Source organism: Macrosteles quadrilineatus, unplaced genomic scaffold (assembly GCF_028750875.1).
Source record: "Macrosteles quadrilineatus isolate MER2022 unplaced genomic scaffold, UCM_ALF_1.0 Scaffold_2__2_contigs__length_208266976, whole genome shotgun sequence".
In the NCBI taxonomy this organism is placed as follows: domain Eukaryota; kingdom Metazoa; phylum Arthropoda; class Insecta; order Hemiptera; family Cicadellidae; genus Macrosteles; species Macrosteles quadrilineatus.
In genome coordinates this window covers 13,850,221-13,869,787 of record NW_026542595.1, presented here as the reverse complement: position 1 = coordinate 13,869,787, position 19,567 = coordinate 13,850,221, and the positions used below count along the sequence as shown (strand labels likewise).

The 19,567-nt window shown below is 39.6% G+C and overlaps 1 protein-coding gene across 1 annotated transcript in view; it reads left to right on the top strand.

Moving 5' to 3' along the window:
- The window catches only part of LOC128983951 (uncharacterized), a 412,009-nt gene that overhangs the window by 258,108 nt on the left and 134,334 nt on the right, over nucleotides 1–19,567 (top strand). The window contains exon 44 of the mRNA XM_054403229.1: nucleotides 9,829–10,161. Within this exon, the coding sequence (XP_054259204.1) occupies nucleotides 9,829–10,161 (333 nt within the window). The remainder of the gene's footprint in view (nucleotides 1–9,828; nucleotides 10,162–19,567) is intronic.

The following is a 19,567-nucleotide window of genomic DNA, read 5'->3' as shown; positions in this document are numbered from 1 at the left end:
ATATTTCTACACATTTTAAGGTTAAGGTTGTGTTAATATATACAACTAAAATAACCTATAAATGTTATTGGTTCTAAAATGGTGTATTTGCATTCCTTCGTAAGTAAATTTTTTTAGTGCAGTGAATATACAACGTAGAGTAATCATATTCGATCATACTTTTATAAAATCACCAGGGATTCAAGGTGTTTTGGTATGTAGGCTGCTGGATATATATTCTTTTCATTATAAGTACTGTAATTAATATGAACGCCAGGGGAAGACCACAAAGGCGGGGAACTGTTCGTAGGAATGACAGTGCGCGTAGAAGAGCAAGAGTAGATAATGACGAACTTAATCAAGATAGCCTATGTTACAACCCCTTTTAAGAAGACCCATGGTAGACGAGAGAAATGTAAATATTCATATGCAGGATTACTGGACCAAGAGTGCATTCAATGTAGTGCTCTTCATTTTATAGAAGATCTAACGAATAATCATTTTATGACATGTTGCCATAACGGACTTATTAACCTTCCTCAGCCAAAAACTAACGTAGAACTTAAAAACTTGTTTGAAGAGAGCCCACAACTGTATAAATTCATTCGACAATACAACAGTGCGATGGCTTTTGCTTATTTTTCAGCCAGTAAGAAAGATATTCCAGGAAAAGGACCATACTGTTTCAAAATTCAAGGACAGATTTATCGTTCAATCTCAGATTTGCTGCCTCAACATGATGAAGACCCCGTGTATGGCCAATTGTACATTATTGACACATCAACAGCAACAGAAATTCGTCAAAGGTGTCGAGAAAATAGTGACTTAAAACCTGAAATATTGTCAAAACTAGCTGAAATTCTATTAGAAAATCCATTTGCACAAATTTACAAAAGAGCTTCGGAAGAAATGAATGTACAAGGTGACAGTGAATTAGAACTTAGGTTTGTAGACAGGATAAATATGGATCGTCGTAGGTATAATAAGCCTACTGCAGATGAAATTGCAGGCGTCTTAAATTCATCTGAAGGCGAACCTCCAATTAAATTTTAAAATTCCAAACAGGGAAGCTTTTATTTATCCTCATTAACCACAAGACCAAAGCTACCTTAGTAAACCAGTGTTTATTCACAAACAATGATATGTTTGCTGCCTTTTCATGTTAAACCACAGGAGTGATTCAAATTATTTATTGAAAATGACATCAACAAAAGCAAACAAAGAAGAACAACAAACTGGTTTTTACACATAAGATAAGTATGGTGTAGGGATGCCTATTCTGACACATAGATAATGTTATTCTGAGTTTGTTTAAATACCGGAATTGCAATATGTTTTTTTACATTTGAGCTTTTTAGGGACTTATGTCCCTACAAGCCACTAGTTGTCTCATAATTACCCCATCTGCGGTCATCCACACTCGTATACTAGGACATGACCACGATATTGTGTGTGTCTGACATAACCCTGAACCTTGGCGTCCCAGCTGACTGAAACTTTCTGACAAACTTTATCATTCCTTGTAATGTAGTTTTACGTTCACTTTCATTAAAACTCAGAGAAGAAATCGTAAATCTTTCTGTCTCTTTTATATCGTTCAAACGCGTTAAAACTTGATTTTATTGGTTCGTTACATTTTATTGTTTACACTATTAATATCGCGTCAGTTAATTGGATATTTTAAAATAACCATTACCTTTCAGTTAAATAGATGTTTTCGTTCAGTAGTGTACTACGTTTAATTGAATTTATCCATACTTGATCCCCTATAAATCTGTATATTTAAGGTTAGTAATCTATATTTAAAATGTAGGTGATGTCTAAAAGAAACAGCGTCAACACAACTATTGTGATGAATTAAATTTACTTTTTGAGGACTTAGTTAAAGTTTTAACTACGACATTAACTTGAAAAGTTTTAACTTGAAAATTAATTACGATTCAAACGGTTACCCCGTCATAAAGTGTCACACTGTATGAGTGGCTGTGACATATATCCTCAGCAGCGTTGCAGCCCTCGGCACTTTGAGGCGGAAGTTACAAGTTGCAACTCCTCTATATCTCTAATGTTGCATGTAGTTGAGCGTCACACTGTATGAGTGGCTGTGACATCCCTCCTCGGAGACTAACACAGCGTTGCATCCCTCGGCACTTTGATGCGAAAGTTACAAGTTGCAACTCCTCTATATCTCTAATGTTGCATGTAGTTGAGCGTCACACTGTATGAGTGGCTGTGACATCCCTCCTCGGAGACTAACACAGCGTTGCATCCCTCGGCACTTTGATGCGAAAGTTACAAGTTGCAACTCCTCTATATCTCTAATGTTGCATGTAGTTGAGCGTCACACTGTATGAGTGGCTGTGACATCCCTCCTCGGAGACTAACACAGCGTTGCATCCCTCGGCACTTTGATGCGAAAGTTACAAGTTGCAACTCCTCTATATCTCTAATGTTGCATGTAGTTGAGCGTCACACTGTATGAGTGGCTGTGACATCCCTCCTCGGAGACCAACACAGCGTTGCATCCCTCGGCACTTTGATGCGAAAGTTACAAGTTGCAACTCCTCTATATCTCTAATGTTGCATGTAGTTGAGCGTCACACTGTATGAGTGGCTGTGACATCCCTCCTCGGAGACTAACACAGCGTTGCATCCCTCGGCACTTTGAGGCTAAAGATACAAATTTCAACTCCTCTATATCTCTAATGTTCCATGTAGTTGAGTGTCACTACGTATGAGTGGCTGTGACATCCCTCCTCGGAGACTAACACAGCGTTGCAGCCCTCGGCACTTTGAGGCGGAAGTTACAAGTTGCAACTCCTCTATATCTCTAATGTTGCATGTAGTTGAGCGTCACACTGTATGAGTGGCTGTGACATCCCTCCTCGGAGACTAACACAGCGTTGCATCCCTCGGCACTTTGAGGCTAAAGATACAAATTTCAACTCCTCTATATCTCTAATGCTCCATGTAGTTGAGTGTCACTACGTATGAGTGGCTGTGACATCCCTCCTCGGAGACTAACTCAGCGTTGCAGCCCTCGGCACTTTGATGCGAAAGTTACAAGTTGCAACTCCTCTATATCTCTAATGTTGCATGTAGTTGAGTGTCACTACGTATGAGTGGCTATGACATCCCTCCTCGGAGACTAACACAGCGTTGCATCCCTCGGCACTTTGAGGCTAAAGATACAAATTTCAACTCCTCTATATCTCTAATGCTCCATGTAGTTGAGTGTCACTACGTATGAGTGGCTGTGACATCCCTCCTCGGAGACTAACTCAGCGTTGCAGCCCTCGGCACTTTGATGCGAAAGTTACAAGTTGCAACTCCTCTATATCTCTAATGTTGCATGTAGTTGAGTGTCACTACGTATGAGTGGCTGTGACATCCCTCCTCGGAGACTAACACAGCGTTGCATCCCTCGGCACTTTGAGGCTAAAGATACAAATTTCAACTCCTCTATATCTCTAATGCTCCATGTAGTTGAGTGTCACTACGTATGAGTGGCTGTGACATCCCTCCTCGGAGACTAACACAGCGTTGCATCCCTCGGCACTTTGATGCGAAAGTTACAAGTTGCAACTCCTCTATATCTCTAATGTTGCATGTAGTTGAGTGTCACTACGTATGAGTGGCTGTGACATCCCTCCTCGGAGACTAACACAGCGTTGCATCCCTCGGCACTTTGATGCGAAAGTTACAAGTTGCAACTCCTCTATATCTCTAATGTTGCATGTAGTTGAGTGTCACTACGTATGAGTGGCTGTGACATCCCTCCTCGGAGACTAACACAGCGTTGCATCCCTCGGCACTTTGAGGCTAAAGATACAAATTTCAACTCCTCTATATCTCTAATGCTCCATGTAGTTGAGTGTCACTACGTATGAGTGGCTGTGATATCCCTCCTCGGAGACTAACACAGCGTTGCATCCCTCGGCACTTTGAGGCTAAAGATACAAATTTCAACTCCTCTATATCTCTAATGCTCCATGTAGTTGAGTGACACTCCGTATGAGTAACTGTGATATCCCTGCTCGGAGACTAACTCAGCGTTGCAGCCCTCGGCACTTTGAGGCGGAAGTTACAAGTTGCAACTCCTCTATATCTCTAATGTTGCATGTAGTTGAGTGTCACTACGTATGAGTGGCTGTGACATCCCTCCTCGGAGACTAACACAGCGTTGCATCCCTCGGCACTTTGAGGCTAAAGATACAAATTTCAACTCCTCTATATCTCTAATGCTCCATGTAGTTGAGTGTCACTACGTATGAGTGGCTGTGACATCCCTCCTCGGAAACTAACTCAGCGTTGCAGCCCTCGGCACTTTGATGCGAAAGTTACAAGTTGCAAATCCTCCGAAGCTCCAATGCTGCATGTAGTCCAATTGTCACTCCGCATGAGTGACTGACATCTCTCCCCAGAGACTAACTCAGCGTTGCAGCCTTCGGCACTTTGAGGCGAAAGTTACAAGTTGTGACTCCTCTATATCTCTAATGCTGCATGTAGTCTAGTGACACTCCGTATGAGTGACTGTGACATCCCTCCTCAGAGACTAACTTTGCGTTGCAGCCCTCGGCACTTTGAGGCGAAAGTTACAAGTTGTGACTCCTGAGTATCTCTAATGCTGCATGTAGTCTAGTGACACTCAGTATGAGTGACTGTGACATTCCTCCTCAGAGACTAACTCAGCGTTGCAGCCCTCGGCACTTTGAGGTTAAAGTTACAAGTTGTGACTCCTCTATATCTCTAATGCTGCATGTAGTCGATTGTTACTACGTATGAGTGACTGTGACATCCCTCCTCGGAGACTAACTCAGCGTTGCAGCCCTCGGCACTTTGAGGCGAAAGTTACAAGTTGTGACTCCTCTATATCTCTAATGCTGCATGTAGTCTAGTGACACTCCGTATGAGTGACTGTGACATCCCTCCTCAGAGACTAACTCAGCGTTGCAGCCCTCGGCACTTTAGGACGAAATTTACAAGTTGTAACTCCTCTATATCTCTAATGTTGCATGTAGTCTAGTGACACTCCGTATGAGTGACTGTGACATCCCTCCTTGGAGACTTAACTCAGCGTTGCAGCCCTCGGCACTTTAGGACGAAATGTACAAGTTGTAACTCCTCTTAACTCTAATGTTGCATGTAGTTAAGTGTCACTCCGTATGAGTGACTGTGACATCCCTCCTCGGAGACTTAACTCAGCGTTGCAGCCCTCGGCACTTTGAGGTTAAAGTTAAAAATGTCTACTCCTCTATATCTCTAATGTTGCATTTAGTCGAGTGACACTCAGTATGAGTGACTGTGACATCCCTCCTCAGAGACTAACTCAGCGTTGCAGCCCTCGGCACTTTAGGACGAAATTTACAAGTTGTAACTCCTCTTAACTCTAATGTTGCATGTAGTTAAGTGTCACTCCGTATGAGTAACTGTGACATCCCTCCTCGGAGACTTAACTCAGCGTTGCAGCCCTCGGCACTTTGAGGTTAAAGTTAAAAAATTTCAACTCCTCTATATCTCTAATGTTGCATTTAGTCGAGTGACACTCAGTATGAGTGACTGTGACATCCCTCCTCGGAGACTAACTCAGCGTTGCAGCCCTCGGCACTTTGAGGCTAAAGATACAAGCTGCAACTCCTCTATATCTCTAATGTTGCATTTAGTCGAGTGACATTCAGTATGAGTGACTGTGACATCCCTCCTCGGAGACTTAACTCAGCGTTGCAGCCCTCGGCACTTTGAGGTTAAAGTTAAAAATTTCAACTCCTCTATATCTCTAATGTTGCATTTAGTCGAGTGACACTTAGTATGAGTGACTGTGACATCCCTCCTCGGAGACTAACTCAGCGTTGCAGCCCTCGGCACTTTGAGGCTAAAGATACAAGCTGCAACTCCTCTATATCTCTAATGTTGCATGTAGTCTAGTCGGTGTCACTCCGTATGAGTGACTGTGACATCTCTCCTCAGAGACTAACACAGCGTTGCAGCCCTCGGCACTTTGAGGCTAAAGATACAAGCTGCAACTCCTCTATATCTCTAATGTTGCATGTAGTCTAGTCGGTGTCACTCCGTATGAGTGACTGTGACATCCCTCCTCGGAGACTAACTCAGCGTTGCAGCCCTCGGCACTTTGAGGCTAAAGATACAAGCTGCAACTCCTCTATATCTCTAATGTTGCATGTAGTCTAGTCGGTGTCACTCCGTATGAGTGACTGTGATATCCCTCCTCGGAAACTAACTCATCGTTGCAGCCCTCGGCACTTTGAGGCTAAAGATACAAGCTGCAACTCCTCTATATCTCTAATGTTGCATGTAGTTGAGTGTCACTACGTATGAGTGGCTGTGACATCCCTCCTCGGAGACTAACACAGCGTTGCATCCCTCGGCACTTTGAGGCTAAAGATACAAATTTCAACTCCTCTATATCTCTAATGCTCCATGTAGTTGAGTGTCACTACGTATGAGTGGCTGTGATATCCCTCCTCAAAGACTAACACAGCGTTGCATCCCTCGGCACTTTGAGGCTAAAGATACAAATTTCAACTCCTCTATATCTCTAATGCTCCATGTAGTTGAGTGACACTCCGTATGAGTAACTGTGATATCCCTGCTCGGAGACTAACTCAGCGTTGCAGCCCTCGGCACTTTGAGGCGGAAGTTACAAGTTGCAACTCCTCTATATCTCTAATGTTGCATGTAGTTGAGTGTCACTACGTATGAGTGGCTGTGACATCCCTCCTCGGAGACTAACACAGCGTTGCATCCCTCGGCACTTTGAGGCTAAAGATACAAATTTCAACTCCTCTATATCTCTAATGCTCCATGTAGTTGAGTGTCACTACGTATGAGTGGCTGTGACATCCCTCCTCGGAAACTAACTCAGCGTTGCAGCCCTCGGCACTTTGATGCGAAAGTTACAAGTTGCAAATCCTCCGAAGCTCCAATGCTGCATGTAGTCCAATTGTCACTCCGCATGAGTGACTGACATCTCTCCCCAGAGACTAACTCAGCGTTGCAGCCTTCGGCACTTTGAGGCGAAAGTTACAAGTTGTGACTCCTCTATATCTCTAATGCTGCATGTAGTCTAGTGACACTCCGTATGAGTGACTGTGACATCCCTCCTCAGAGACTAACTTTGCGTTGCAGCCCTCGGCACTTTGAGGCGAAAGTTACAAGTTGTGACTCCTGAGTATCTCTAATGCTGCATGTAGTCTAGTGACACTCAGTATGAGTGACTGTGACATTCCTCCTCAGAGACTAACTCAGCGTTGCAGCCCTCGGCACTTTGAGGTTAAAGTTACAAGTTGTGACTCCTCTATATCTCTAATGCTGCATGTAGTCGATTGTTACTACGTATGAGTGACTGTGACATCCCTCCTCGGAGACTAACTCAGCGTTGCAGCCCTCGGCACTTTGAGGCGAAAGTTACAAGTTGTGACTCCTCTATATCTCTAATGCTGCATGTAGTCTAGTGACACTCCGTATGAGTGACTGTGACATCCCTCCTCAGAGACTAACTCAGCGTTGCAGCCCTCGGCACTTTAGGACGAAATTTACAAGTTGTAACTCCTCTATATCTCTAATGTTGCATGTAGTCTAGTGACACTCCGTATGAGTGACTGTGACATCCCTCCTTGGAGACTTAACTCAGCGTTGCAGCCCTCGGCACTTTAGGACGAAATGTACAAGTTGTAACTCCTCTTAACTCTAATGTTGCATGTAGTTAAGTGTCACTCCGTATGAGTGACTGTGACATCCCTCCTCGGAGACTTAACTCAGCGTTGCAGCCCTCGGCACTTTGAGGTTAAAGTTAAAAATGTCTACTCCTCTATATCTCTAATGTTGCATTTAGTCGAGTGACACTCAGTATGAGTGACTGTGACATCCCTCCTCAGAGACTAACTCAGCGTTGCAGCCCTCGGCACTTTAGGACGAAATTTACAAGTTGTAACTCCTCTTAACTCTAATGTTGCATGTAGTTAAGTGTCACTCCGTATGAGTAACTGTGACATCCCTCCTCGGAGACTTAACTCAGCGTTGCAGCCCTCGGCACTTTGAGGTTAAAGTTAAAAAATTTCAACTCCTCTATATCTCTAATGTTGCATTTAGTCGAGTGACACTCAGTATGAGTGACTGTGACATCCCTCCTCGGAGACTAACTCAGCGTTGCAGCCCTCGGCACTTTGAGGCTAAAGATACAAGCTGCAACTCCTCTATATCTCTAATGTTGCATTTAGTCGAGTGACATTCAGTATGAGTGACTGTGACATCCCTCCTCGGAGACTTAACTCAGCGTTGCAGCCCTCGGCACTTTGAGGTTAAAGTTAAAAATTTCAACTCCTCTATATCTCTAATGTTGCATTTAGTCGAGTGACACTTAGTATGAGTGACTGTGACATCCCTCCTCGGAGACTAACTCAGCGTTGCAGCCCTCGGCACTTTGAGGCTAAAGATACAAGCTGCAACTCCTCTATATCTCTAATGTTGCATGTAGTCTAGTCGGTGTCACTCCGTATGAGTGACTGTGACATCTCTCCTCAGAGACTAACACAGCGTTGCAGCCCTCGGCACTTTGAGGCTAAAGATACAAGCTGCAACTCCTCTATATCTCTAATGTTGCATGTAGTCTAGTCGGTGTCACTCCGTATGAGTGACTGTGACATCCCTCCTCGGAGACTAACTCAGCGTTGCAGCCCTCGGCACTTTGAGGCTAAAGATACAAGCTGCAACTCCTCTATATCTCTAATGTTGCATGTAGTCTAGTCGGTGTCACTCCGTATGAGTGACTGTGATATCCCTCCTCGGAAACTAACTCATCGTTGCAGCCCTCGGCACTTTGAGGCTAAAGATACAAGCTGCAACTCCTCTATATCTCTAATGTTGCATGTAGTCTAGTCGGTGTCACTCCGTATGAGTGACTGTGATATCCCTCCTCGGAAACTAACTCAGCGTTGCAGCCCTCGGCACTTTGAGGCTAAAGATACAAGCTGCAACTCCTCTATATCTCTAATGTTGCATGTAGTCTAGTCGGTGACACTCCGTATGAGTGACTGTGATATCCCTCCTCGGAAACTAACTCAGCGTTGCAGCCCTCGGCACTTTGAGGCTAAAGATACAAGCTGCAACTCCTCTATATCTCTAATGTTGCATGTGGTCTAGTCGGTGACACTCCGTATGAGTGACTGTGATATCCCTCCTCGGAAACTAACTCAGCGTTGCAGCCCTCGGCACTTTGAGGCTAAAGATACAAGCTGCAACTCCTCTATATCTCTAATGTTGCATGTAGTCTAGTCGGTGACACTCCGTATGAGTGACTGTGATATCCCTCCTCGGAAACTAACTCAGCGTTGCAGCCCTCGGCACTTTGAGGCTAAAGATACAAGCTGCAACTCCTCTATATCTCTAATGTTGCATGTAGTCTAGTCGGTGTCACTCCGTATGAGTGACTGTGACAATATATCTCCTCGGAGACTAACTCAGCGTTGCAGCCCTCGGCACTTTGAGGCTAAAGATACAAGCTGCAACTCCTCTATATCTCTAATGTTGCATGTAGTCGAGTGTCACACTATTTGATTGTGTCATATTCAGCTGTTTTCATTTAAACATACTCGCGTTGGTAAATATATAGCTACCCATTAGCCATTTTGCATGTCAACTTCAGTATTCAAAATCATAGTTTTCGTTGACCATGTTGAATGAGTGTAAATAAGTGAAATGCTTATCGTAATGATAGAATATTGTTATTGTCACACAGTTTATTTACCTAACGATCATTAGTTTGCCTCAATCACATACAAACGTTTAAGTTTATCCTTATTTTTCTCAAGTAATGATAATTTATTTTTTCAGGAGAGTTTTCTTCTGCCCGTACCTTCATTTGGACCTGGTGGTAACATCCAGCGTCCTGTCAGTCCTCTAGTCGAGGACACTGAGGGCGAGGAAGGAGAGGGGGAGACGGGAGGAGGTGGTGGGATTCTCAAGAAGTTCAACACGGGAGTGTCAACCCCCGGAGCTCCGAAGGCGGTCCCGACACAGCCGACTCCGCGGACTACCGCCAACAGCATCCTCAGGAAGTGTTATCCTTCTAGTAGTCCTCAGGCACCCTTCCTTCCCTCGGGACATCTGGAGGACTGCCTCCCTCCCTGCTACCATGGCGCCAAGACTATGGCAAAACTTATCAAGGTAGGTCTTTAAAATCCTTTATAAGGGTAAAATAACACTTAAATAGTATGATTAGGAAAATGATACAGCACCAAAATTGTAACGTCTGAATTTATAAACCTATAGTGCAGTAAATTACCTTCGTGACTTTGGAAAAATAACACACTTATTACTATACTGACAAATTAAAGGTTTTTGTTGGTTACGAAAACTGGAAAATCCCCAATTTCATAGGCCTACTAGGAGAAGAGGGAGAATTAAATTTATGGAACTCAGTGGGTACGCGGATCTCGGTTGTCTATAGTCAAATGTTGGTAACTATTTTAGCTTTTGGATAAGTTTCTAAAGTATTTGTGTAGGCCTACTTAACGACTTAAGTACAAGCAGCTCCTCAATGAATGTGCAAGGTAACTAACTACTGGTGATTCTGTAACTGTTTATCTTTATGTGTAATGGGTGGTAATGGTCGGTAATGGGTGATACCTATGTTGTTTATTTATAACAAAACTTATGGAGCCTGTGGTATTGGAGGCCGTAAACTGTTCCTAGACTCGTCAAACTGTAATGTCAAGGTACAGCTCACTTCGGTACAATCGATATCTGTGCTTCCGAGGAAGCTACTGCATGAATCACCTATCCTGCACGCAACAGTCGACAGTCACAGGAACGCTCGGGCTCAACTACACTCACCACATATACTATTTATCGTAATTGTGTTTTGCTCTAAATCATTAAACACGATTTCAGGCTTGACCTTTTTGACAGTTGTTAAAAGCTACCTTCTTAAATAGAAATGTTTAATTTGGAATTGATTGTGTGATAAGCTCTGAGTCGATATTAAGTACCAAAAACACCAACAATAAAACGCAACTAAAACAACAACAGAAAGAAAAATAAAGGTTATGTATACTAGTGTTCGATGACTGGTTTACTTGCTACTAATAGTGTCGTCAAAGTTGCACTGATTTAATAATGTTACAGTATCAATATTTGTTACATTTTTGTAAACACGTGTAGAAATTTCAATGAACTATTGTAAATTGACGCAATGACGTAAACCCGAGGTGGATATCTCCACCTAAATCATCAAAAGAATAGAGTCATGAATCAGGCAAAATCGTACAATTAAAACCAACACCCGTACACTATCACCAAAAATGCGGAATTTCCATGTTTTACCTGGGAACTAAACACACTCAGTTTTTGTCCAATTCTTTCACCTTAAAAAGTTTAAATAATAGGGTACAGTATGGTTAATACAGAATAATATTTCATTAGACGTACTGTACAGTACGTTAAGTATTTAAAAAAATGTTGGGCTATTATACCCAACATTTGTACATATAATGTATGCTTAGAATTCTATATTATGTATTACGTATTGGTAAAAATACACCTTAAGTCAAAGTTATTAAGTGTCTAAAACGTTTACCGTCACAAGTTTTTATATTAGTAAGAAATAGGCTGCTGAACGAGTATTCAATTTTCCTCCCGTAAAATACAGTTTTATTATACGGCATAAAATGTGTTTTTCTCCCTCGTGTTGCCTTGTTCGTTTGATTTGTGTCCAAATATTTGCAATTAAGTTCTCACAGTGGCATTTCGTTGCTTTAAATTGTAGGACCAAATTCGATTTTGAGCTAGTTAACGCTTGTATTTAATTATGAGATTCTGTAATAATTGTAAAGAGTATATTATCATCTCTTTAAAGAATTGAATCGTTTTAAATTCCTGTTGGTTTACTTTAATTTTAAACGATAGTTCTCGATTTATTTTAAAAAAAGACGTTTTACATAACATATTAGCTGCAAGACAAGAACGAATAAATACTATCTTTATCCAAACTGATTGTTCTTTAGCTAATTTGGCAAATGTTTAGACGATCGGCTTAAAACTGCAATACTTCTTGAAGCAGTAACATTTTGAATGCATGAAATATGATTACAATACTTAAGACTTGGTATAAAGGCTTTTATCAAGTTAATTTGTTAATCACGACTGAGTGAGACAAACAAACTCAAACGGGCCACAAAGTACAATTGAGTTGGTTGCATTGAGTTGGTAAAGTTTAGATTCGCCTTAACTAGACTGAGAGGAAATTATTACTTCGTTTTGTCATTCCTCAGATTGTTAGCTTTACTTTGAATGAATTGTCAAGCTACTTTCTAATCTTTTATCCCAGTGTTTTAAAGCTGAATTAAAATAATTACGGAGTTTAAATATTAAATTGACAGATGTTATTAATATCACACTATTACAGTATTTCCTCCCTTCCAAGTATCAAATTGATAATCAGTTTCCAGTGAATATTGTGTACTCCTCTTATCAACATACAGCTCAGCAGTTAACGGCTTAGCCTCCTCGTTTGAGCCAAGGTGTTGGGTTCACTCGCACTTCGCACTCCAATGCCTTCATTGGCGTGGGGGCTTTGATCAACAGCATGCAGCGTATTTTCCGTTGGATTTCCCTCATTCTGGAGACACTGAACCCTACAGCGCCGCAGATTTCCGATCAATCGATATTTCCAACTCGGCAACACCTCACTCGAGCCACTGGCCACTAAAGAGTTTTTCTCGGACTTTTAACCACTTACTTACGGTTTGTTAGTAGCTTGGGCTCCCTCATTTTAACCATTTCCACCCATCAAACCGAAAGAGTTCATAATTATAGAACGAACCTTTGTGGCCATCAAGTCCATAAATAAATAATGAAAGTAACAACCGCGCCCGCGCAATTCGTCCGAGGCCGCGCGGACATCAGTGTCTAGGTATTGTCGCTGAGGGTTTATGAACCGAAAATACAGTTTACTTTTAACCATAAACTAGACTCTGTCTGATGCACTTAGATGGATAAGCTAGTATGATCATAAGTTTTACTGATATGAAACTTTCTTTTTTTCAACTTTCCGCGTCGTTTCAAATATCAATATCCTAGCGTATCCATGCTTCGCAACTGATTGGAATCGCATGAAATGACACACAGGACTTTTCATATCTTGGATGGATTCAAAGACCAACACAACTCATATTGGTTTCATGAATCAGGTTTAAAATATTGTTATGGTTTAATTTTGTTTGAAAATATATCTTTGTTTCCACTACTAAAATTTTACTAGGGGTTGATTTAATTTGGCTGATTAGGATATGTATCGCAAATCTAAAACTAAATAATGCATTTCGTATAAAACCCACCGTCGATGGCATTACTATATGGGAAAATATTTAAATATGTTTTGGAACCATCAAAATCGACCCCTGCTACTGTAAAGCTACTCGACCCAAGTTGTTAGGAAAACAGTAACCGACAGGAATGAGGATATCTCGAAAAAAACATATTGAAATTCATGCTTCTGAAGTTGGTACTCTTTTGAGCAAACCTCTATGCTGTGGTAACCTCTAAGAAGTTACAAGGATTCTTATGCGGCTTTATTTTTCGAATTCTTATTTTTTTTAGAACATTTTTAGCGAATTTCCCATATAGGGAATAAGCTATTACCGTAGTACTCATGGTAAGACCTGGACCCGGGACCGATTTTTGTTTTCCGTTTTGAGGTCCCTAGAGGCCAAAAACACCATCCGTTCAAATTCATATATATATATATATATATATATATATATATATATATTTATATATATATATATTTATATATATATATGTGTCCGTTAGCGCGATAACTCGAGCAAAAATGATCCGATTTTGATTAAATTTGGTACAAACGTGTAAACCTACGTTTATTCGAACGAGTTCGCGAACCAGCATGATCGGACCATGGGAACGGGGGTTTATGGGGGGTTTTATGGGGTAAAAATGGGTTTTTCCCATTTTTGACCCAAAAAACATCAAATTTAGCAATTTCTTTCAAAACTATTTTGTAGAGCTTAAAAAAACAAATAATTTAGTATATTGAAGCGTTATAATGCGCCTAATGGTTGCGGAGAAAATTCCAAAAAATTGCAAATTTAAAATCCCCATGTTATTCTTATGGAGAATAAGTAAACTGTTGTAGTTTGCTTGTTTAATAACATATTTTGCCCAAATTTGGAACATGTTTTTATTTCTTACTAACAATTAACATTTTACATAAAAAAACACCTTTACCCTCCCTGTTGCAGCAAACCTAAGTATGTGTTAAACTGATTCTATTTAAATCTATACTTATTTAATACGCAAGCAGATTTTTTGTGACAATTACTCCTCCTAAACTACTGAACCGATTGTCATGTTTTTGGTGTCATTGGAAAGAACATAACGTGATGTTGTGCAGGAAACTTTCTTTTTAGGGAAATAATTAGAGAGTGAAGCCCTGGAGCCCTTTAAAGTTTCGTATTCCTCCATAAGATTAACATTGGAAACTTGTAGGGATAAATGTGATATTTTTAAGGATACATTTTAGTGTAAATCCAATCAGGCAAATGGAAATTCGCTTAGTCTGCAGGTTTGCTGCGGCGGGGGTATTTTTCTTTTTAATGTGTTATCGTTTACATGAGTCTAGAACAATTAACACTAATAAAAACCTTTGTCAGCACGGAGAGATATTTGTATTTATTAAAATAATACACAGACGTTCGTTTTATCGTATTCAAAATATATATATTTTTAAATATAAACGTGTTTATTCCTTAATAAACACTAAGTTTTTAAAATCGCTGATTTTAACACAGTTCTTTAAAACACAAACCTAAAATATTTTTGAAGAGGTTTTGTCTCGACAAACATACGAGGGATCTCACGATGAACTCGGAGAGTTTGCCAACGCTGCCAGCAGCCTAAGTGCTGTAACTTTGCTGGGGGAATGTAATTTTCAGCGTCAGAACTCGTCCATAGTGATTTCGACAATGTTTTCTCGCCGTGCGACAGTTGTATTCGTCAATACGGGATATTCCTTTTAACCATTTAATCGCAGTTTTTATATTTTCTACTGTGAGTGCATTGTAACTACCAACTATAAATAATTTGAAATTATGGAAAGACCATGACATTAATTCGGTTAAATTAGCAGCGAATCGGTGTATTTGTGTTTAGGATTTATAACTTCCAATCACCGCACGTTTATTTTGAAAATAACTTCACGTTAATGAGGCTTCACGGACCTTTTTCCGATCCAATGCTTTGTGTCTTTACAAAATGTCTGTAACGATTTTATTAGCGATCGTAACTTCTCCAGGTTTAATATTTTATAATTTTAAAAACAACTATATAAGTAGCATCGCATAAAAATGTGTGTGTCAGTAAAACACTATATACTTTTCCTACAGTTACCTAACAATGTACATGTTCTCTCACTGATTTGAGAAAGCAAAGTGGCCAATTCGCTCACCAGTGAGACAATGTTAACTTTGTCTCACTCCAGATTTGCAACGTGAAGGCACGAAATAGTGAGCGCGTAACATGCAGGCAACGTCGTATACGCGCGAAATACGTTGGCAGCACTGGCTGTAAATCAGCTGCACTTCTGTGTAAAAATAGGTTATGTTTCTTCATGTTTCTTCACAAATGTTTTTGTTTTATGGTAACTGTAGGAAAAGTATAATGTGCAACTCGAGTTCAAAGTACAATTGCCTCACTCGAGAAACCATTCCTCACTCGCCTACGGCTCGAGAGTAAGGATTTCTCTCGAGTGAGTCAATTGCTCACTTTTCTCACTAGTTGCACAAATAACTATTTTTGCTATGCAGTTTGCAAATACAAAATTGAAGTAGTAAGTAGGAAGATGTTGAAGTTAAGAATACACGTTTTAGAAGGTCTGGCAAGTCTTGTTTACATTGTCCATTGAGCGTGTCACGATCGAGTCATTTTTAGTGTACAATATTACAAGATACAAGTTTGTACAGATAAATGAAAAATCTAAGTATTGACCGATAGTAAAATTATGTCCAACGCAACAAAAATCTCTAAGTTTTGTTGATTTATTATTCCTGTAAACTATCCATTCATTCGTTGTAATCAATATGTTTATGTATTTTTAAATATTTTAAAACTACATCAATGCAATCATTGAACTAGCACTAGTTCTAAGATGCCTATTTAGAAGCACGGGCCTGTTGCTTATAGGTTTGGCAGTTCATTGATCACAGACAGATTGTGATCACAGGGAGATGATCAGCTGTTCACGACGTACAGCGTCCTTTTGATCACAAGCGTGTTTTGCGCCTGATTCCCCACAATCTGGAGACACTTGAACAACACGGGTTTCACTAATGAATAGACGTTTCCAGTCTCGCGCCACTGATCATGATCATCAATGAGCGAACCAGCGATTTTAAAAATCTACTCATGTTGTCATTTTACGCAATATAGTCAGAGTTTATGCTTTATGCATGCCGGTGCACAAGAACTCGTCGGCCAGTAACAGATTTAATCAGTTGTTATAGAAAGGTCTTTCACTGAACCTTTTTTGTATTTGACACCATAACTATACCTTCTATAAACTCGAAGTCTACATCATACCTTTCCTCAAGTTTGTCGAGAGGTAGGTAGTGTTCAACTATTACTAAATACTGTGCCCTGCATGATATAGTTAATACATGGCATTTAATAAGGTTTTGTGTTCGTACTGAAATACATAATTTGCACAGATATATACTTATTGTGTGTGTGTGTGTCTAGGATAATCTACAAATAAAATACATCCCATAATAATTAAGATTTTAGGAATTTGTATTAATCCATGTTCCTCTTAACATTCTATCCCTTGCATTGCACACTGTGGCTGTTTCATATTCACTACGCGGAATATTCGATAGCAAGTAACTGTTTCTGTAACATATAGTTTACCATAAAAAGTATTGATCAGTATCAATTAGACCTGACTACTATGACGTTAAATATATGATAAAAATCGATAACCTAGTTGTAAGGTAAGTGCTCGTAGATTTGATGGAGAGAATGTCGAACCTTGTCATTTTCAATACTCTTCTCTCGCAAACTTCACCCTACCCCCTACCCATAACCCTACTACCCACCCGTCATCAACTCACGGCACAACCTTTAATGCTAATACCCAAACTTTGTTGTAGTCATATTGTAAAATCCGGTGAATTTTGTTTAAACTGTTTTGGCTTTATGTGTTTCACTTCAAATTACCGGGTCTTAAATAAACAATACATAAAAATGATATTTGTGAAAGTAAAAACCGTGGGTAGTTCTCAAAGGATTTTGATAAAAAATGTATGCACGAAAATGTGTATTTTACATTTTACTTGATCAGTTCTCCTGTAGTCATATTTGTGCGCTTAATCATTCTGTACATATTTTAACTCCGTCATCTACCGTTTTCGGATCACTGCCTCCTAAATACAGAATGTAAATTCACGATAATTTTTATCCGAAACCTTTTGCTAAACAAGAGAAAACTTCGATATAATTAAGAGGCCAACGAAATATTTTTTTTTTTGTTTTCAGAGAAAATGTTTACATTGGAATTAAGGACCATAACACGTCCGACCGATGTTATAATTAACACCTCTACTTTTAATTAATATGCTTACGGTAGTAAATGTCCCAGTGTTTGATGACCTATCACACAGAGTACTGTATATCATACTGCTGTGCTGTGCTCGACAACACGATGGATAACATGTATTGATAGTGTGTGTTTCCGCTGCGCCCGCGGCCGGAGACTTGATGAATCAATAAACACTTTTTCAGCGGCTCTCGGACTAATCTCTCTTGATAAATGCACAAACGGTGATCGACTGCGTGATTCCGGAAGAATAATTATAGTTCTTTCCTCTGAAGCCGTTAACTCGTACCGCCCCACGTCATTTGTCTTCTTTCTCCTTTAGTTTAGAGATTTAACTCATTTCCAAGATATGGTCTAAAGTATCCCTTGAAATAACAAATGCAGTTATAACTGTCCACTTTATAACTGTCCACTTTTATGGACAATATACAAAAACTGTCTACAACCAATTTAGTAAGATCTATCAGAATAGCGACTATTCAGCATTAGAACGCAGATTATGTACAAACGTAACAAGTGTTAAGCCAGAACATTAAGAGGAGCAGCGTGTAAAAGCCCAACGCGTCGCTAGATCCAGAGGGGCTAACTTGTATCGTGCTAACATCCAAAGTTTGTGTTCATGAACTCTCTTGTCTAATGGAAACCATTTTGAACCCTGTATGAAATGTTAAAAGCATTTGTACTTTTAACTAAACCAGTGAGTTTATGTTACATTAAGGACTGTTTTGTTGTATCTTATTATTTGTATTATATAAATTCAGAGAGACTATATATACAATCCATAGTTAGGTACATCATGATGAAAACAAATATGCCCAAAGTTATAACTCCATTTTAAGTTATACTAGTGAATTATGCATTATGACTATGTCCTAGAAAATGCATATTTATGTGTATTATTAATTCACATGTGGGGCCGTCAGTGACGTTGGGCAGTATCGATTAGCATCTCTGTATTACTGTTTATATTTCCACATGTGTTGGCGATGACGATGGGCTGCTGAGGGCAGGTAAATGTTAAACAGATCTGCGGCTCGCGCCATTTAACTGGGCTAAAACCAGCGCGACCAAACAAACAACGGCATTACCAACATTTGACCTGTAAACAAACAGCTAGAGTCTCTGCTCATGTCCTTTGCCAGCAGGTTGTAGTTTCGGTAAAGATCTAAAATTTTGAAAAAAAATCTGTTAATTCGGTAATTACGCATTTTCGAACACATGTTATAGAACTTTTGTTTTAATTGTACACGAAATCAATTCATTTATTGTTGAATGCAGTTGTATAACTATTCCGGGTATCCCGTTAGTAAGTACCAGCTTTAAGCACAAAATGAAGCACACCCTATAAGCTTGGCTCTATTTTGCCTGACTTGCACACCTAAAAATCATGATTTTTCATTTTATATCTATCGTTTTGAACTCGATATTTTTATTTAGATACTGTTAAATAACAAATAACCGCGTTCTTTACATCTTTTCATCAAACATGTATTTTTTTTTATATAAGTCATAAATGACTTAAATGACTGCCATTTTGAAACAAACTAATATTTGTTCATGATTTTTCTTTTCTAAATGGCTTATGGTATGTTAAAAGGGTATTCGAAATGTCATAGAGATGTCCTAAATAACTTTTAAGTTATAAATTTAAAACAAACAAATAAATGGTAAATATATCGCTGACAAACATTTTTGGGGCAAATGTCATTCTTTTCAGTTACTAATTAAGAGATACCCTGTATAATATAGCTACAAAGAAAATTATCAATATGTTTTAACTAAAGATAATTTTCTTTTATTTATATAATAAAATTCATTCATTAAAGATTAAGCCGCCAATACAGTATAACCTGAAAATATATAAATCGTAATCGGGCTAAGTAGATACTGTTAAATGGATGTCCTTAAGCCCGCTACACACGGTCAGTTCGGTGTGTCAGTTTGGTGTGTTCACATCGAACTGAC